This window comes from Staurois parvus, unplaced genomic scaffold (assembly GCF_062004578.1).
Source record: "Staurois parvus isolate SC_StPar_1 unplaced genomic scaffold, SC_StPar_1.0 ptg000025l, whole genome shotgun sequence".
NCBI classification, from domain to species: Eukaryota; Metazoa; Chordata; class Amphibia; order Anura; family Ranidae; genus Staurois; species Staurois parvus.
The window spans coordinates 22784680-22806651 of NW_028317821.1; the positions used below are offsets into that span (position 1 = coordinate 22784680).

Genomic DNA, 21972 nt, shown 5'->3' on the forward strand with positions numbered 1-21972 from the left:
TCTACCTGAATGTGGACGAAAGAGAAAAATTGATCAAAGATTGCACCAAAGGATTGTTTGAATGGTAGCTAAAGAGCCTCAGTCAACTTCCAGACAAAACAATGGATATACGAGCGCTGGGTAACATAGAGCAAACATATAAAATCAGCAGCCAGCAAAAAAGGAGGAAATACCTAAATCCTCTAATGGAATGTAAAATAATCAATAAAATGCAGCGCTAGATATTGCAGATAAAAATGACATCGATAAATAGATGAATGAAAGTCTTAAAGAGTGCAACGTGACAATCGTGTTTCTTTAGGTGGCTGTTAAATTATCGTGACTTCTGTGGTTCGTAAGAAGTGAGTATACAATGCAGTAACCAGATAGCACAAGGTTTTGTGTGTTGGAGTAAATAAGACCTACTCCAAGGTACTCTGGGAGCAGGAACTCTGCAAACAGGTGAGGTCGTCAGGTGGGGTTGAGTCACCAGATGTCATCAGACCAGCGCAGATTTCCTCATTCCAGTATAGTGTGTGATCATCATATTGGATACATCATGCAGTATGGATTTCAGCCACCGGGGGATCATGCACTTTCGTGTAAGTCTCCTACCATGGAGCACCTTAAAGGAGGGGGGCTCACGATTTCCAAAAAAATGAGCCCAGAGAGAAAGAAAACTCCAATAGTGTAGTATTTATTAAAACAAAAGGAGTTACAATTGCAAGCAAGTAGAAAGTGGAAAAAAAACTGACACTTACATCCAGAGATAATAAGATTAGCATATTGGGTCAATAATCCTTGTACAGGGGGGTTTCCCTAAACTCAAGCTGACCTTCAGGCACAGGCTACAACTGTCAGCTCGCACTATACGTTTCCATCTGACTGAAAAGGGAGGCTATGGCAGGAGACCCAGGAGGACCCCACTGCTGACACAGAAACATAAAAAAGCCAGATTGCAGTTTGCCAAAAGTTACCAGAGGAAGCCTTTTGGGGGAATGTGCTGTGGATAGATGAAACAAAATTACAGGTTTTTGGTTAAGCCCATCATTCTACAATTTTCAGAAAAAGCAATGAGGCCTTCAAAGAAAATAATACAGTCCCTACAGTCAAACATGGTGGAGGCTCATTGATGTTTTGGGGATGCTTTGCTGCTTCAGGCACTGGATGTCTTGACTGTGTGCATAGCATAATGAAATCTGAAGACTACCAAAGAATTCTGGGGTGCAACGTAGGGATCAGTGTCAGAAAGCTTGGTCTCCGTAAGAGGTCATGAGTCTTACAGCAGGACAATGACATCAAAAAGCACCCAAAAATGGTTTCTGACAAAGCACTGGAGAGTACTGAACTGGCCAGCAATGAGTCTAGATCTAAATCCCATAGAGCACCCGTGGAGAGATCTCAGAACAGAAGTTGGGAAAAGGAACCCTTCCAATCTGAGAGACCTGGAGCAGTTGGTGAAAGAAGAGTGCTCCAAAAGTCCAGTAGAGAGGTGGAAGAAACTTATTGATAATTACAGGAAGTGATTGAGTTCAGTTATTTTTCCAAAGGGTGTGCTACCAAATATTAAATTAAGGGTGTGGATAATTTTGTCCAGTCCATTTTTGGAGATTTGTGTAAAATGTGTCAGATTTGTCTTTTTGTTTCTCCACTTTTTTGTGTCATAACAATACAAACAAAAAAAATTAACATGAGAATGCCTAAACATTTGTAATTGCAACACTTTTCTGAGCAAAGTGGTAAATTAACTGACAGAAATGTAGGGGTGCCAATATTTTTGGCCATGACTGTATTTGCAGATGCAACATCACATCTCCAAAGTAAAATTGTTCCCTGCATTATTTTGTAGGTCACTTTACAACTGAAGATGTGTATCAGGTGATACTTAGTACATAGTCTATATATTAGTTTATTTTGTAGTTCCATATTTGCAAGTTCATATTTGAGTTATTTGAATTATTTCACTTTGTTTTTATTGAAAATGTAACAAGAGAAAGCATACACATACAGTGTAAAAAAGTGCATCTAAATAAGTAGCTATACAAAATCTCTGCCTTCTATGTAAGACAGCAAAAGGGATATAACAATATAGTATGACCTGGATACATGGTTACTAACACAGTACTCCACAGAGAATGAAAGAAAGTCGTAGTGTATAAAAGGATGCAAGGTATGTTGGCAAAGAAAATTGGCTTAACCAAAAATGAATTGAAGGAATGTCACTCAAGAATCTGCGGCCATACAACCAGCACTAAGGCCAGGTAGAGCCTATCATAAGAGGGTCTGGCATAAATCCAAAATCAGTAAAGAAAAAGAAAAATATCCCCTCATACATAAAGGGGTACTGTAAAAGGGAAATGGAAGAGACTGATGGATTGGTTTCAAAAGAAGATAAAATAAGACAAGGGTGGGAGAGGAGAATATAACCAGTCAAAGCCAGAGTAAGGGAGGAGAACAAATCCGAAGCATAGGAAGAGGAAGACAAAAAGGGGTACAGAGAAAACGGAGAAGGGACAAGAAGGGAGATGCTTGCCCCAGAGACTCTTGTCAAAAGGAAGGGAGGTGCTTGCCCCAGAGACTCTTGTCAAAAGAAGGGGGGATAGATTTCTAGGAAGTAGTGGGTCATGTTTTATGTTGGAAAAAGGTCAAGTCCAGGTTGCCAAAACTGCAGGAATTAGTTGTGTGTGTCATTAAGAATCGCCGTTAGTTTTTCATTAATAGGCGTACCGTGGACTCAGCTTTGAACCTCCTTGAAATTAAGTAAGTGTTTTCCATGCCGGCGCAATTGCTTGCGTTGTTGCCATAAAAATGTGGGCAATGAGTGTATATTCCCAGTGAGTGGCATTCTCGATCAATTTGTGTAAAAGTGCTTCCAACATATTTGATAGTTCAATTATATTTGTATCAACTAGAACAAATTTTTTCTCCTGTTATTTCATGTAAGAGCTCTTGAACATTAGGTGGATGGATAAGTTTTGTAGATGGTATGAACAATAAAATATTGTTTGAATTGTATGTCCACCAAAGAATGTAGAGATAGGTTCAACATATGAAGTCAGCAATGCTATAGTTAAAATGATACAATTGCTACAGATTTATGCAGATATGTTTTTCAGGCATGCAAACACAAGGTTTTGGAAAGGAAAAACAAAATTGAGTCAGTATCGGTCAGTATAATTTAACTTTCTTAGGCACTTAATAACTTGTGGATCTTTCTTAATGTTCCCAAGTTATTTGTTAAAGTTAGCAGCTTGCATAGAAAATCATCATAAAATGTTTTTGTTTACTTAAGGACTAATCAGTGATGTCCTAATCATCTTTATAAGTTTTTGCTTTACTTCCTTTTCTCTTCTTGATCAACAGAATTAGAATTGCTGACTGTACTTTTATGTAGATGCACTGAAGGCTAAAGCACTAAAGTTTTCTAGGATTTTTTTATTCACATATAAATGGCGAAACTCAGGAGCTGACTCACCACATTAGGTCCCTAGTACCAAGAAAAAATGATTATTCTGCTTTCGGTGTATATGCTTTTACTTATAGTAGGGGTTAAAGGATGTCCTCTCAAAAGCCTGCATTTAGTCTCATGCATGTATGTGAACTTTGAAGCTGCTCTGTACAAAAAGGATAGGGTTGAGACTATAAAATAAAGGTGTTTGATAATAGATATTTTTAAAGCCACAAACCTATCAACTATGCCTTTCTTGCTGGACTTACTTTTGCATGTGACTCACAGTTCAGTAATCTGAAATTTCACTATCCAATAAACATAGGCCTACATATGGCTAAAGCTGTAATGAGAAAAACAGGGCTTTTAAAGAGGTGCTGATTTCTGCAGCTCTTTTTATTGCCAGAGTTCAGTGAACACATAATTTATGGACATTGAAAATATTCATGTATCACACTGAAGTATGTTTAATGTTTCTTTCCAGAAGCTCTTATCTCTACAAACATAAATTACAGCACACATAATGTAAAACAAAAAGCCATTCTATTTCTGTGTTCATAAACAAAATGTATTTTCTCAGTTGTCCATTGAGGGACACGGCTTGATACAAAGAGTACTAGGGTTATACTGCTGTCCACAGGAGAAATGGACAGTAGACACATAGAAAACTAAAGGTCAGTCCATTTACACTGTAACCCCTCACACTCTTCTTCAGTTTCAGCATGGATGGTGAATGGATGATCCTTTCTTTCTGCTATGTTTTTTTTACTGAATTGGAAGATGTTTTACTATCATCAACTACTGGTAAATTCAGACTAGATATTGTAAACCCTGAAATCTCTTTAGTTAGCCAATAAGCACTTATTTTGCCAGTTCATTATAGTGGTTCAAAAGGCTGAAGGTTTTTTACATTAACGTGGTAGTAAACTTGTTTTTTTTACTTTTTACCTACAAGTAAGGTTATAATAAAGCTTACTTGTAGATAAAATGAATATCTCCTAAACGTGCACCATATAGGAGATATTCTCTAATTTGTAAAGCCGGTGCATGCGCTCTGAAGGAATGGCATAACCGTGTCATTCCCTCAGAGTACTGTGCCATGGCCCAGGACTTCCACGTGCATGCGCCATTGTAGACCGGCCTGTCAGATGGCCATAGCTTGTGCTCCTAGAAGGAAGACCAGGTGAAAATGGAAGCCCTGTCAGCAGTGACAACGCACTGCTGGAGGGCTTCATTTTAAGGTAAGTTTTACATAGTATGCTAGTATGTGATGCATACTAGCACATTATGACATTGCCTTGCAGGGGACTCTTTTTTTCCTGCGATTTACTACTGCTTGAATACAGTCTCTGCTTTAAAGTGTTACTAAACCCAGGACCCTGCATTCATAAACCCAGGATCCTGAATTCACTATATCTGGTCTCCCACAGTACACAGAACATGGAAATTCAACTATTTTAGTAAATATAAACTGCTAATTACATTCCCCACCCCCTTATATTTACCTGAGCCTGATCTTGATCCAGCGCTGTACATGAGTGCAGAGACTCTTTCAGCACCCTCCCACCTCCTAGGCTTGGACACAGCAAAGGGAGCCATTGATCTGAGAAGAGGAGGATCAGGGCTGCTCTGTGCAAAACCAATGCACGGAGTAGGTAAATATAACATAATTTTTTTTTTCATTGAACTTTTACAATCAATTTAAAGTATACTGTTTTTTTCTCTGCAGTGGTCTTTCAGTTGACAGTGACAACCTGTATTTCTTGAAACTAGTACAGGACACCACTACTCAGGTCAAAATAGTATGTCTGTGGATTCTTTGTGGCGTTATTGGGACCAGAACTGTGGCAGTTTTTTTACTGATCCTGTTTTTCATGATTCACTTCTTATCAGTGGCTTACAATGTTTGTGTTTTAGAATTTCCTTTTTAAAGTGAACTGAAGTTTTTTTTCTGCTCTGTATATTCTATCACAGCTGCACCTATAGCTAAGGCTGGGCACTGTATATCAGTGCTTATTGTTAATTTTTACTGTTGGTCTTAAGTGGGGAGAACCCACCACTTTATTACTGCCCAGGCCCTGTGTGTATTTATGTTTTTTTCTGGTGGCTGGGCAGTGCATGTCTGAACCACCATTTGAAATTCCTTTCCTTCTTCCTGGCCAGGTTTTTCTGATGATGCAGCACTGTTTAACTGTGCTCACATTGAGCTCTCTGCCTCTCATGGAATTTCTCCTTTCAGAAGGAGCTCTGTATTAGTACACAGGGAGTGGCACTAAATATCTACAGTAGTGGCAGTTAACCCTTAACAGCTGCTCTCCACATGCTTCTCACAGCACTTGACCGCAAGCTCCTCTGAGAAAAGGATTTACAGCTGCCTGGAATTCTGATAATGTAGCCTCCAGGGCACTGTAAGTAAGTGGAATTTAACACTTGCATGACTGTGACAGCAATGTGCAGCATGTTTCCAGTCACTATTGGCTCTGGCAGTACTTTGACCCTTTCTGGTGTTATAAGGGATTGTTTGAGAAGGTGTACGATGTTGCAACAACATGGTTACAGAGCCATTGCTGTTAGTATAACCCCCAGTACACCAGTAGTTTTGGGTCTATGAGTATTCCTCTGGGTTTTGGGTAGCCCTTTTCTTAAGGTACAAACCCCTTTCACCTCCCTTTGGATTTGGGAATTCAGACAGCCAACATCACCAAAGTTTGTCTTGAAGAGTCCGGTATGCCAAGCTCATTAATCTGTTAGCCAGCTGTGCTTTCTTTCTTGGATTACATTGATCTGTTATTTCTTAACTTCTACTTCTTGGTCCCTAGCTTTGATGGTCTGCCTGTTGAAACCTAGAATCTGAGAAATGGATATTTTGGATTCTGTAATCCTAATTTTTTTAATGCTCAGAAATCTTCTTCCTGCATGATTTTTCATCAAGAACTGATGTGAGTAACTGGGTTTTTTTCCCCATGTGCCTTTTCTTTGGACCATCTTCTTACATTCCTACATTGGAGGGTAGAACAACATTTGGTCCTGTACACCATCAAAGGTCAGGTGTCTACACTGTCCAATTTTTTTTAATGTCCTCTTGCTATTCCTTCGCTAATTTGTACTGTTATACAAAAGGTTACACACTTTTCTCCCCCTTTTAGGCCCACACTTCTACTGTGGGATTTAAATCTAGTATTGTCAGTGTTATAATGACCTCTTTTTCCAGCCTATTCAGGACATATCTTTTGGCTGTGCTTTCAGATAAGGTAGACCTTGGTTGGCCATCTCTATGGCCATGAGGTTTTCTGAGTTATTAGATTTGCCTGGAAGGAAGCCACATTTGATCTTAGATCAAGACAAGCTTGTTTGGAGACCAAGAACCTCCTTTTTACTATAAATGGTTTCTGTTTTTCACTTTATGAAGATATTGTGTTGCCTTCACTTGTCCAACATCAGTTCATCCCAAGGAAATTTCTTTCCATTGCCTAGATGTCGCCATCAGGGTTCACCCTTTTGCTTCTTTTAGGCAGACATATCCCCAATTTTGTCATTCCAGAGGCACCTAAAAGAGGCTGTTTGACTCCCAGATCCCATATCTCTAGTGGATATGACAGGTTGCATGCCTATGAGTTATGAGATAAGGCGCCTCTATTTCCTGTTAAAGCCCACTCCACTAAAGGGAGGAACTGTGTATATTGAGGTACTTCTTTGTGCCTAGTGTTCATTCTCCTGTTTTCTATGTGCCCATTTCTCCTGTAGATGTCAGCATAACCCTACATCTCTTACTATCAAGTTGTGTCCTCAATGGATTCCCAAAAAAGACTTTTACAGTGAGAGCAAAATTCCAGTTTTCTTTATTGAGGGACATAGCTTTTTGAAAAGAAGTTTACAGTAAGAACTCCCATTTTAATTACTCTGCTCAACAAGGCTGGGACTGATAAAGGGCCAGCATTGTGAGTAGTAAGTACGCAATTTAATTGCCCGCTGCTGAACATATACTGTAACACTGGGACCATTGAATGAAATTTAAATAGAATTAATGAGCTTAGTTGACCTATGTTTGAATTTTAATTCAATCCCAAAATCTGAACTATCATCTGAACCGTTTCAACTGCAAATAATATCTGTGCCAGTATTTCTGGCTTGAAAATGTAAATGTTTATATTTATGTTATAGTAACTATAAATATCTATTTACCATTATTTATTCTCTGCTTTTCTTAATTTTATTTTAGATGCTCTTTATTAAAGGCATTGCCTACATTGAGAATGCTTAATGATGAAGAAATACACCTTGGGGATTATACTTCTCACAAGCCTTCTTTGGGAAGTTTCATGATTCTCTGTCAAAGTCAGATCATCAATATATGTAAATTATGGAAAAAAATAGATAGCAAAGAGGGGTAAGTAGAAAGAATACTCTAGTAGTAGCATGAGAATTTTATAGTTGAAGAAAGGAAGCAGCTGTGTGTTTTTGTGCTGAGTGCACATTAAAGTGATTGTAAGCCATATACCTAGTAAGGTGACTGGCCTCAAGTGATACAAAGAGATGATACAACTTGTACCCAATTATCTGCGGCCCTATCTCCTCTGCATCTGTTCAGAGTTCAGAATTTACACAGCATTTCAGCAGGTGGGGGAGATCAGGGAGTTTCAGCAGGTGGGGGGGATCTGATGTCTTACAGTGCACAGCATAGTGCATGGAGCTGAGTGTAATCTGAGACTAGAGTAGAGTGAGTGGACCCCCACACACATCCAGTCTTCTAGGTAAACATGCATCACTGAGGCTGTCAGTCACCTACTGCATGCTGGCGGGGATCTCCTGGGATTGTCTGCTGTTGGCATAGACTGTCATAAATAACCCATGCAGATAGCAGAGAAATGAAAGAACAGGTAAAAGTCACACTCAATGCTTTGGAAAGAGGCAAGCACACATACTTTGTTCATTTTTTATTTCAGAGGTTTACAACCACTTTAAGCCCGACTCCAGACATGTTATTTATAGAATGATGAAGAGGTAAAATTCTATACAATTTGTTTTTCTGTATGTAGTCCTACTAGAAACATTTTCCCTCAGTTTCTTCCTCTGTGGGGTCATCAGTTGTCACCAGAACAGGAACAAACACAGATAGTGATGAAAGCATACTCAAAATTTTTAACCTTCTCCAGTCTGTATTTGTCTTTTCTGTGTCCCAGGTGGAGATGCCCCATTGCTACCTGTGCTGACGAGAAGTGCAGGAAATATTTCTAATAAAGACACAGACAGCAATAATAACCCGACCAAGGCCCTACTCCATCTCTACTCTATTTAAAACTAAACAAAACATTTTGGCTTGAGTTGGGCTTTAAGGTTAAGATGAGTTATATAAAAAATATTTTTATAGACCCAATCAGTCAGACTAAAAGCTAGCTTTGAAAGTAGAAATTACTCCAAACCATAGGGTTTGAGATGGGCATAAATCTACTGACTTTTAATAACTTTGATACCTTGTAGTAAAATAGCATCATGCAGCCTATTCATTGTGGCAAAAGGTGCGGTAGCTAGCAGTACTCTGTGGATAATAAAATATAACCTCAGTTACTTGAAATCCGATTGGATCACTTCAGTGATAAGTAAATTATTATTATTTTTGCACAGCTTTATTAAACAACCCTACACATGTCCAGCATATTCTCCTATTTGTGAAGAGAAAGAAAAAATGTATTAAAATATTCAAAGGTATTGGTTGCCTTTTTAGTTTGGCTTTGGTGTTTTATTTTGTCTTGATTGCTTTTGTATTGTTTGACTTTGTTTAATTATCTCATTTAAACTGTTAATTTGTTTCTTCTTTTTTTTGTTCATGTGAAGTCATTATTAGTAAATTTTGCAAAGTACAGCTCATATGTGTACAACTTACAGATCTTGATGCCATTTGTGGATGTTTATGAAAAGAAAGTCAAAGCAGAGGGAAAAGGTTGCATTGTGGCAAAACACAGTAATCCTTAAGCGTATTTCCACTTTTCAAGCCAAATTGGGATAAAACCCACTTTTGGTTATAAGTTTCCATTTACATAGGATAACTCTGTGAATAGTTACTGTTTTTTAGATACTTTTTTTTCCTGATAAATCCAGCACTGAGCTGTGTTTGCCATTATCAACCCTGTCAGTACCCTGCTAGCAAATCTCATTATAACTTGTAAACTAGATTTGAACACTGTCTGTCCTAACCTAGATTAAAGATTTAGAAGTTTGTCTCCTGCATTCTATGTTAATGAGAGGAAACGTAAAGCATAACTAAAGGCAAAACTATGGACAGTTTGTAATTTGGCTTATATTTACACACTGTCTGTAAATTTAATGACGATTGGCAACCCTGGTGACTGCTGCCAGGTGATTACCCACCTCTGCTTTCTGGCATTTTGATCACTTAAAAGGCCAAGAAGGGAATAAAGTGTCACTAAAGGTGAAACTTTTTTTTAGGTTTGGATAGAATGGAGAAGGTTTGGAACATGTGTTAGGTTTTTATTGCTGTCTCTTCCCCCTATAGAGAGATTCGCCCTCTTTATTTGTCCTGTTTACCATTATCATTGAAAGTGGAAGTAAAAGAAAATCCCTAATTTTGGGTTGTCACCAGAAATAATGGGGAAATCTTCCAATGGGGACACTGGTTCTGATGATCCTGGTGACACACTGGAATACCCTCAGTTTTATATGGCTATGGGACATGAAATGATGGGAAATCTCCTCAATGGGACACAGATGACAAAAAAAAAACTAATGGGGGTTATAAACCCCCCCCCCCACACACACACACACACACACACTTTCTCTATCCAAAATGTAAAAATATTTGCCTTTAGTTACACTTTCAGCTGGCTATATACATATGAAAAGTCATCCACTTCAGCAGGAAGTGGCTGACTTTTGGTACCTGTGTACCTCTGTCTGTTCAACAGAAGTCAGTCTAACAACTGGCTTCTATCAAACAAACATGCTGGATAACCAGCATTCCCTGTCAGAATACAAAGACACGGCAGGAGAGATCCCAGTATCAACATTGCTTTTGTTGATATGGGGATCTGTGAGATTTTTCATTCAACCCACTCGGTGTGTATATCCTGCTTTAGTCTGTCCTTGGGACAGAATCACTCTGATATTGTTGCTGTCAGAAATGCTTGCAGTTTGCCATGAGGCCTTTTTACTGAGACACTGCCTGGTTGGTAAAGAAAATGAGTCTGGCAGCAGCATTCATAATTGATTGAAGGGGGGAAAATCCTGCGTAGAGGTAGGCCAATGAGAAGGGAGTTGCAATAGTCAAGATGAGAGATAACAAGGGAGTGAATGAGTTGCTTGCTGGTTTCATAATGTAAAATGGGGCAAATTTTAGAGACGTTACAAAGGTGGAAGTATATACACTTTTGACAGTGATTGGATTTGGGGCTAAAATGACAGGCAAGAGTCTAAGATTATACCTATTATCCTGGCGTGCGGGGAAGGACTGATAGTTGTGTTATTGATCTTGATGGGAAAGTCACGGAAGAGGGTATGGGCAGGAAAGGGGGGTGGATATTACAAGCTTGATTTTAAAAAGATTTAGTTTGAGGAAGTGGTGTGACATCCATGCTGATGTCAATAAATTAGTAATGCAAGAGGAGAACGAAGGAGTGAGACGAGGAGTAAAGAGATAGATTTGGGTGTCATTGGCATAGAGATGGTATTGGAAGCTGTGGAAGGTTATCAAGTGAACAAGAGAGATGGTGTAGATAGAGAAGAGAAGGGGGTCCAAGAACAGCCTTTGGGGATCCCTACAGAAAGAGGAAGTGGAGAGGAGATAGAGTTGCAGTTAACACTGAAGGAACACTGTAATAGATAGGAGAAGAACCAGGAAACAGCAGAATCTTGGAGGCCAAGGGAGTGTGGTTTATTGAGGAAGATAGGGTGGTCAACAGTATCAAAGGCCACAGAAAGGTCTAGTAGTAGGAGTATGTAGCAGTGGACAATTTTTTTTTAGCAGTTACTAAGGTGTCCGTTTATGACACAGAGAATAGCTGCGATTCAGAGGATTGCAGCTACTCTCTGGTCATTCACAGTTTATGACACTCAGGAGATCAGCGGAGAACATGTTCAGCCCTTCACTGGCGATCTGTGTTCTCTCTCCAGATTCTCCAGCCCAGGGCTGGAGAATTGGAGGAACCACAAAATAAGCAGCGATAATTTACCTCTGTTTAGTAAACTGATCTTTTACTGTAATCTCGCGAGATTATAGTAAAAGCAGCCATTTTCCAGCGTTTGTAGATCGTTCCCCCTTCGTTTGAACTGATCTACACCACTTCATAAAAGGCATTCGCAGGAGAACTGTGTTCTCCGAGAATTCCGGAGAACTGAGCAGCGATCATTTATCGCTGGTTCATAAACGGACACCTAAATTATTAATGACATTTAGTAGGGCAGTTTCTGTGGAGTAAGCCAGACTGTAAGGGGTCAAGAAGGCTGTTTTCAGTGAGGTAGGAGCGCAATTGGTTGTAAACTAAGCATTCTAAAAATTTAGAGGTAAATGGCAGCAAGGAGATGGTTTTTGAAGTATGGCAGTGATCTGTGCATGCTTTAGAGGAGAGGGGAAGGTGCCAGTAGAGAGGAAGAGATTGAAGATGTGAGTGAGAAAGCATATGACAGAAGAAGTGGGTGACTGTAGTAGCTGCGAAGGAACAAGATCCAGGGAACAATTGGTCAGGTGGGCATCTGAGAAACATTTGCTAACCTCTTCTGTAGTAGCTGGGGTCAAAAGTATGCTGTTAAACAGGGTATATTAAGTTGGGAATTGCATCAATCCTATTTTTGAAGTGATTGGCAATCTCTTGGGCAGTAACCAAATTAGTGTGTTGAGGTGGTGGGGGACAAAGTAGAGAGTTAAAGGAAAAGAAAAGCCAACCCACGTGGATTGGATGACAAGGAATTATTAACAGTGACACAAAGTAGGTTTGTTTGGCAGCATGGAGGCTGGAATTGTATTTTGGGAGGGCAGATATGTATAGAGGAAAGTCTTGCAGGGATTTAGTTTTACGCCACAGTCACTCAAGAGCATGAGTATGTCTCTTGAGATTTCTCATGTTAGCAGTTTGCCAAGGTTGCAATGGTCGGGGTATGATTCTGTGTGTAGTTAGAGGAGCAAGTGCATCCAGTGGGTTAAAGTGGCAACGGTTTCTGTGAGTAATGTTTGATGCTTGGAGTAACAGGTAGTTGAAGACAAGGATACTGTGAAACTGATGAGATTGTGATCAGAGAGGAAAGGGGGTGTTGGGACAGTTGCCAGGAATGCAGAGATGGGAGAATTACAAGGTCAAGGCTGTTACCATCAGATTAAGTAGAAGTGTGTGTCCATTTCTTCAGTCAAAAGATAAGGTGAAGTTGAGATGGTGCTAAGCTGTTAACTTTAACAAGGATGTTAAAGCTTCCAAGAATGATAGTGGGCTCTTCTGAGAAGAGAAAGTAGGGTAACCAATCAGAGAGGTCATCAAAAAAGTGTGATATTGGTCCAGGAGGCCGATTAAATCACTGCAATCCTCAGAAGAGAAATTGGAAAAAGCAGACAAATACAGTGAGTCCCAAAAGAGGAGAGGGATAGGACGAACTTGAAAATGTATTTATATATTCTTCTGTCAGCCTATAGAACATAGATTTCAGTATTATCTATTTCGCACCAAGGGAAATATGGATATTTTTATTCTATAATGATTTTGTTATAGACACGTTAACCCATGTACCATCCTTTTTCCGTACCCCCAATTAGCTGTGCAAACACTTCAATAAACTCAGACTGAATGAAAAAATAATTTTGATTGATTTTCACATGTAATTATGTTTTTATTTTTAGAACATGTTCTTCTCTGGAAAGGCTAGAACTGTACTGCAACACTTTAAAGGAACTGCATAAACTCAGCAGTGATCATAGATATGCCCATGAGTATGGTGACACTGAAGTTTCTGAGAGAGATGATCTTCCAGAAATAAGTCAACCAGTCTTTGCAAGCAGACTGCATAATAATCCTGTTATCAGTGGTTTAAAAGAAGATACCCATGATCACACAAGGCAGATCACTCTGAAGCAGCCTACCCTTAAAAATGCTGAGAAAAAGGATTTTGTGGGAAACACAAATACAGTTCATTCTCTACCACTGGATATTTCCATCTCTATCTCAGAAAATGTAACAAATTCCAATGATTTGGGAAAAAACTTAAAAACATATCATCCTGCGGAAAGCAGAGGAGTGTAAGTTTTGTTAGCTTGTTATTTAAATAATTCATACAGTGTATTAAACTTTACTGAGAAATGAGAAAGTACTAGATTGAAAATTAACAGTATAATATCCGAAATGTATACTTGATCAGTAAATAATATACAGCTTTTACACATAACTATTCTGCAGCTTTTACTACAGCAACCCCTGCAGATTCAGCATTTTTAATTCACTTAAAATGTAAAAAAGTACACCGCAAGTAAAGTAAAGTAACAACAGTATTTCTTTTGAAAATTTCTCACAGCCATTGCATTGTGTCATTTATAGCATGAGAACGATTGCAATTCTTTTTTTATTCTACCGCAGGACATTCTTAGTCAACATTAATGCTAGAAAAGTGTTGCAAATGTTCTATTGAATCGCTCCTAGTGTGTTGTGGCTTTCAGAGAAGGTCACCCAGCTGCTATGCAGGCATAGTGCAGAATTTGGGATTCTCTATGACCTGCTGGCTTCAACTCTGCTTATTGAGCATATTAGAGGTCAAAGATTTTCTACACCTCCCTCTTAGTATGTCATTAGGCTTCTATATTTGCCTAAAAGTGTCACTATAGGCAAAACTTGTTTTTGTTTTGGATAGAGTGGAGAGAGATTAGATCTCTTGTCAGGTTTTGGAAGGCAAATTTTCCAATGCGTGCTCTACTTCTGGTCACTCTAGTGACTCCCCAGGATTCACTCACTTTGGAGAGATTTCCTCTTACTTCCTGTTTTGCTATGGGACAAAAGTGAAGGAAAATCTACCTGATGTGACACATTTGGGGGAAAAAAACTGACAGGGGTTATAACCCATACACTTATATATATTGACACTATTATCCTAGGCAAATCTGACACTTTAAAAAAAAAATTTTCAATTTAAACTGCATAAAAAAATGCTGAACACCTTAATGAAATGTTTTAAATGGTGGTCACTTGGCTACACAAACCTGTTCCCACTGTTCCTAATGGCAGGGGGTGTTTATGTGTGTGTCAGACAAACGACACACTCAACAGCTCTTTCTTCGTACTTTGAGTTGCAGGTTGCTGTGCCAATGTACAGCCTGTCTGTATCTAGTCATTTTGGCCACACCCTACCCCCACAGCCTTGCTGTGTTGATTGATAGTGATTTCAGTGCTGTCAATCAACACTAAAGGGTGGGTGGGTGGCATGGTGGCATAGCTGACTATGGGATATATTGGCAGAGTGTGCTGTAGCACCAAGCAGGTTGCATGGCCATGTAAACTGACCATGCCAGCACGGATCTGCTTCCATTCATGGCATGGTCAGCTGAATTAGGATAGAAGGGGGATCTCTTGTTCAATGTAAAAATAAAAACAGGAAAGGCTGGCTTTACCAGCATATACTGTACATAAAAACACAAACACATACGTTCAATATTAATTTAAGGGTAACATACACTTTAAGGGCCAGAGACCATCACTGTACAGAACAGTTTGGCTCCCCTGTCCTGTTCTGGCCCTTCTCATTTGTTGACAGCGTTTTTTTTATATAAAACAAGTAAACATGGCTCATAAAAGAGCAGAGTAATGGGTAAGGATAGAACTGCCCTATTGCATGCCCAATCCCTGGCAAATAACTTTGTATGAGGAAAGTAGTGATGAAGTGGTGCTACTATTTCTATCAGATAGTAGCACCACTTCATCACTTCCCACTAATGCTGAAGAAAAGACTAGGCAAAATGGCATATGTATATTATTAACTATGGCTAAAGCTAAAGGAAATACAGTTTTGCATGCATGTATAATTTTTTAACATGCAATTTCACTCTAGGGAGAGGTGGGCCTAGCGATATGTCATTGGGAGGCTGCGTCTGGAAGAGACTGCAGCCCCCTGATGACATCACAGGGGAACATGGTGGCTCAGGACCCAATCAGCGACTGCAGAAAAGTGGATCTGAGCAGGAAAATGCTAGATCTGCTGCGTGGAGGAGTATCTGAATTAATGACAACCCAGCATCAGGTAAGCTGGGGAAAAATTTAATAGGGAAGAGGGTGAAGTTCTTCTTTAAGAATAACAACTTAGCTGTGTCCAGAATAACACTGTTTCATACAGGTACTATATAGGTTTTCATACTGCTGTTTGAATTTTTTTGTTTTTGTATATTCAGCCAAGCAGCCATACTTATTCAGTCCTTATGGAGAGGATATGTGGTAAGAAGAGATATTTGTCACTACACAAAGCTTCATGAGGCTGCCTCCATAATACAGTCAGCATGGCACCTGTACTGCAGGAGACCAAAAACATCTAAAAAGAAGCAATGTGCTAAGATGAGAGCATCAGATTTCAAACATCAGGCTGCCACTATTATACAGGTAAGTTCATACCAGATATACTTCCAATTGTTGTATTCTGATTGGCAGAAAAAGTGCATGTAGCGCTTGGCAATCATCCCACCAAGATCTCTCCAAATCTGGTCTGTACAACAAAGAGGACTAGGCAATTTTGAATATTATAACATGATTGTTAAGGCAAGATTTATACATTCTGCTCATTTGGCCAGCTGTCTTGTAGTACTGCTGTTTTATCCTAATTACCTGACCAGATGTAAGACTAAATTGGGGGGGGGCTTACAAGCCTAGCCCAAAGGGGGTAGATAGAAAGAGAGGCTGAAGAAGACACGGCATAGCTAGAACTGAGCCCTAAAAGAATGAAAGAGGCTCTCACACTGCTCAGCTCACAGTATGGTTATAGGTTTACAGACCCAGAGGAAAGTACTGTAAGTACGTTTGTTCCTCAACTAAATGCACAGGATGTGAAGGGGTAGTAACAGTGAAGACAAGATCTGGCAATTATGAGGCCCTCTGGAACCTTATATTGTGCAAAAGAATGTATTGTTGACTGTTAGATGCATGGTCCCGTCTCATGCAACAACCTATGTGACCTGTGCAGAAATCAGCTTAATTTTGCTTTTTCTGAATTCTGGACTCCTGAGCAGACAGAAACCTGAAACCATGTAATAAAGACTTCCACTCTGGATTATTCTTCCTCTTCTGTAACTAGGCCTGCTGATGAGCTCAGATGGTAAGAAAGAAATAACGTTCTTCCACAATAACATTAGTCCATTAGTTTACAGCCCTGTAGAGCGGGGAACACCCTATGAAAACCGAAAGGGGGTGCAATGTTCTTGAAATGTGTTTTTTTTTCACAAAAGATTACCACTTTGTTTAATATTTCTACTTTTATGTCTTACATTTTTGTCACTTGCTTGCAATACTGATCTGTATGCCTGCAGACACGAAGGCAAGTTACTACATTAAAACTAGTGCAGAACAAAACAGCCTCAGCATTGCCATTAGGACACCAAACCCTTAACATCTAACTAGTGTTCAGCACCTCTAACATTACTATAATCTTTCGACGTGGAAACTATGACCAGTGAGACTTTCCATTGAAGTCCTACAAATCCTTAATTGACACAGGCTAATGCACATCATTATTCTTTTATAAAAATGTGTTGTTCCTTCATTTGTGACTGTTTGTTCCTATTGCTTCCAAAAAGATTAAATTATTCTAGAAAGAACTTACATAGTAAACTGTAATTTTGTTAGGAGAGCAAATGTTCATTCTGCTTACTAAACTCTGTGGTGTGTGTACATTTCATCAGTAGTTTAAGTGTATATGCTGTATACTGGGGAGCAGGAAGGTTTTTTGTTTAACCTTTCTGGGCCCGTAGTCTTGATTTTGGTTTTACTTCCCAACAGCCTTCTATTTTTCATTTAAAGAGTTGAAAGTCTGTTGATTTCCTAGTAAGAGAGAGGATCTATGTGCTAGTATATATTCCATACAGGAAGGTTTATTTGGATTTGAAAGACATTCCGACATAACTCATTCAGTCTGGTATAAATGTCCTTTTCCCAACATTCAACAATTCAGCGTACTCTATTGCTGCAGTTACCTGGGGGACCCAAAAAGAACTCCAAAAAAATAGATAAATATACAGTTCAAATTGTTTACCTGCCAAAGCATTGCAGTTCTACTCAGCAATTCTTGTAATAAACACAAACCATCCACATTCTATAGCAATGAAGTTCTCTCTATTATTTAAGATTCGACTTTGCAGCTTCCTGAATCAATCCCCCTCCACGACTGGACAAAGTTTTTGATGGTAATTCATTGTCCAGTTATTAGGCTGGAGATAGAGAGGTGATGAAAGACGCTGAATAGCTAAGCAAAGAAATAAGTGTGTTACTTGCCTGGCTATGCAGTGTGATAGGGGTGTTTATATAACAAGACTAGTTTAACATAATACTTTGGAAGGTTCACATATATGTGTTATTAAATTTGAGTTTATATCTGGTAATCTAGACTTCTGCTTTATTTCAATAAATCATAACAACTTGAGACAACTTAAATCAAGCTACGAGCAAAAAAAATAAAAATGGTGCTCCAAGGCAATCTGTAAGTGCAAGGTGTCATGGACCTGCCTTTGGAGGAGACATCACTACAGCATCCTGCACTCACATAGAGTGATGCAGATCGCATCATCACTGTACTATCCTTTGAGGATTGCCTGGAGATTGAGAAGAGGCAAAAATACAAGAGGACCCAATGCACCAAAAGACATCTGAAAAAAGTAGATATATAAAAATAAAAAACAAGCTGGGGGCCTATAGGAGGTAGTCAGCTGGGACACAAAAGGTTGGGCAACCTGGAGTTGGGTTTTAAACCTCATTTATCTATCAGCAAATTTCTGAATTATTTAATAATAGGAGAAAATGTAAATATTCATTTTCTAACCCCATATATCTAAAGGAATAAATTGCCTGTTCACATGTTCATACGTTGCAAGCTGTGAAAGATTTGCTGCAGCCTAAATTAAACATTCTATATCCAACTAAAGAGTGAAATCAGTACTGTGAACCATATACCAGTAAATAATTCAAAGCTATATAACATGTAGGCAAACCTTCAAAAGTACGAGAGGGAAAGATAGATACATACATACATAAAAACATGCAAATTAATTCAAGCACACAAGTTATATGCAACATTATTCTTTATATTTCTCATTATATTCTTTTCAGAATGAAAACAAATGCCCATTTAGGCCCAGTCTGGCACGTTTCCTTCTTCACAGTATTTCTTTTTCAAATTATAAGGATGCATGCAACAAAGCTTAGGCTAAGAATAGCTTTACTCTGCCTATAGCTCATTGCTATAAATAACCAGACACTCAAAGCCTGCATTTTCTATACAAGAGGTTGTTTGAGTCTCACTAATTTGAAAGTTAAAGGTTGCAAGTACATGCTTTGCTTTCTCTTTGTATCTTCTTTTCCCTGAGGCTCTTAACACCCTAAAGGAATTGTCAAATTATTAATTAGTTGACCCAGGCTGCACACAACAAGGGGAGTTAAAGAATTCCTTTCTGCTTACTTGAATAGACCCTCCTGGGTATTCCAGGCCTCAGACACATGCAGGCATTTAATTTGTCATGTAGTTGTAGATGTCACATAAAGTTCAAAAACAGATCATTGAGCTATTAAATGGAGCTCAGAGATGTTTTATCTTCTTAATGGGATGACAGAGTGAATCTGTATTTTAGGTTTATCTATGCTTTTCGTGTGACATCCTTTGCATTTTTTGTGCAGGCAGCTTGGAAAGGATTCTTCCTTAGAAAAAAATTGGCTGCTGCTTTTGCTGCTATTGAAAGAGATGAGCTAGATGATGACTTTGAAGAAGTGAATTTGGATCATTTCATGTTCGATGAAGTAAGCAGAACGCAGTGTAACAAAAATGTCTCCTAGTTAATGTTAATGTTAATCTTTTATTGTAAAATGTAGTGTAATTTGTATTATACTGTATATACTACTCACGGGTTCATAGTTGAAGATGTGCAGTACCAGTCAACTATAATGTAAATACACCGCTCACAAAAATTAAAGGAACACTTTGAAAACACATCAGATCTCAATGGGGAAAAATATCATGCTGGAGATCTATAGTGATATGGACTCGGTAATGTGTTAGGAACGTAAGGATGCCCCATTGTTTGATGGAAATGAAAATTATAAACCTACAGAGGACTGAATTCAAAGACACCCCAAAATTCAAAGTAAAAAAATTATGCAGCAGGCCAGTCCATTTTGCTGAAATTTCATTGCAGCAACTCAAAATTGCACTTAGTAGTTTTTTTCGCCCTCCCCCATATGCCTGTATGCATGCCTGACAATGTTGGGACATGCTCCTAATGAGATGATGGATGGTGTCCTGGGGTATTTCCTTCAAGATTTGGACCAGGGCATCACTGCGTTCCTGGACAGTCTGAGGTGCAACCTTGCAGTGTTGGATGGACCGAAACGTAATATCCCAGAGGTGTTCTATTGGATTTAGCTCAGGCGAGTTTGGAGGCCATTCAATTATATGAATTCCTTCATCCTCCAGGAACTGCCTGCATACTCTCGCCACATGAGGCAGGGCATTGTCATGTACCAGGAGGAACCCAGGACCCACTGCACCAGCATAGAGTCTGATAATGGGTCCAAGGATTTAATCTCCTAGATTGTAAGCTCCAAGGAGCAGGGCCCTCCTATTCCTCTTGCATTGAACTGTATTGTTGCTGTATTGTCTCCCTTTATATTGTAAAGCGCTGAGCAAACTGTTGGTGCTATATAAATCCTGTATAATAATAATAATAATCCTGATACCTAATGGCAGTCAGGGTGTCATTGTCTAGCCTGTAGAGGTCTGTGCGTCCTTCCATGGATATGCCTCCCCAGACCATCACTGACCCACCACCAAAACGGTCATACTGACTATGTTACGGGTAGCATAACATTCTCCATGGCTTCTCCAGACCCTTTCACGTCTATCACATGTGCTTAGGGTGAACCTGCTCTCATCTGTGAAAAGCGCAGGGCGGCAGTGGCGGACCTGCCAATTCTGGTGTTCAGTGGCAAATACCAATCAAGCTCTATGGTGCCAGGCAGTGAGCACAGGGCCCACTAGAGGGAGTTAGGCCCTCAGGCCACCCTCATGAAGTCTGTTTCTGATTGATCAGAAAAATTCACACCAGTGACCTGCTGGAAGTCATTTTGTAGGGCTTTGGCAGAGCTCATCCTGTTCCTCCTTGCAAAAAGGAGCAGATACCAGTCCTGCTGATGGGTTAAGGACATTCTACAGCCCTGTCCAGCTCTACTAGACTAACTACTTGTCTCCTGGAATCTCCTCCATGCTCTTGGGACTATGCTGGGAGACACAGCAAGCCTTCTGGCAATAGCACGTACTGATGTGCCATCCTGGAGGAGTTGGTATCGCCTCATGTTACCAGTAGTGACACTTACCCTAGCCAAATGCAAAACTAGTGAAAAATAGTCAGAAAAGATGAGTAGGGAAAAAATGGCCTCCACCTGTAAAACCATTCCTGTTAAACCACTCTGCTACTTAACTGACTAGATCAGTGGTGGGCAACCTTTTTTTTCAACTGAGCCAAATCTCGCCAAAACCACGATTGAAATTTATTTTGAGAGCCACATTTTTAAAACTGAAAATACATAGGATGGTACACTGTTTTTAGTTTCAATAAGTTTTTATAGTAATTCATCCCCCATAGTAATTCATTCCCCATATAGTAATTCATCCCCCATATAGTAATTCATCCCCCCTATAGTAATTCATCCCCCCTATAGTAATTCATCCCCCGTAGTAATTCATCCCCCGTAGTAATTCATCCCCCATAGTAATTCATCCCCCATATAGTAATTCATCCCCCCTATAGTAATTCATCCCCCATATAGTAATTCATCCCCCATAGTAATTCATCCCCCATATAGTAATTCATCCCCCATAGTAATTCCTCCCCTATATAGTAATTCATCCCCCATATAGTAATTCATCCCCCATATAGTAATTCATCCCCCATATAGTAATTCATCCCCCATAGTAATTCATCCCCCATATAGTAATTCATCCCCCATATAGTAATTCATCCCCCATAGTAATTCATCCCCCATATAGTAATTCATCCCCCATATAGTAATTCATCCCCCATATTAATTCATCCCTCATATAGTAGTAGTAAGTAAGTAGCAAGTAGTAAGCCAAGTCCCTCCTGTGTCAATTCACTTACCTTTGCTCCGCGCGTTCCTCTCGCCGTGTTCCCCGCGCCGTTCTGGTCTTCAGGGCGGACTGTGAGAGGAGCCTAGCTCCCCTCACGTTCGTCACGCTGCCCTGCCTACACACATCCTGACAGCCAATCACTAGCTATCAGGATGTGAGTGGCAGCGAGACTGGCCAATCATTGCTGGGCTAGCTGCAGAGTCCTCGGCCGTCCGAGAGGAGGGAGGGGAGCG

The 21972-nt window shown here is 39.6% G+C and overlaps 1 protein-coding gene across 1 annotated transcript in view; it reads left to right on the plus strand.

Moving 5' to 3' along the window:
• The window catches only part of LRRIQ1 (leucine rich repeats and IQ motif containing 1), a 238741-nt gene that overhangs the window by 103548 nt on the left and 113221 nt on the right, over positions 1 to 21972 (plus strand). The window contains exons 14-17 of the mRNA XM_089652370.1: positions 7647 to 7814; positions 13263 to 13658; positions 15792 to 15996; positions 19273 to 19392. Of these exons, the coding sequence (XP_089508496.1) occupies positions 7647 to 7814; positions 13263 to 13658; positions 15792 to 15996; positions 19273 to 19392 (889 nt within the window). The remainder of the gene's footprint in view (positions 1 to 7646; positions 7815 to 13262; positions 13659 to 15791; positions 15997 to 19272; positions 19393 to 21972) is intronic.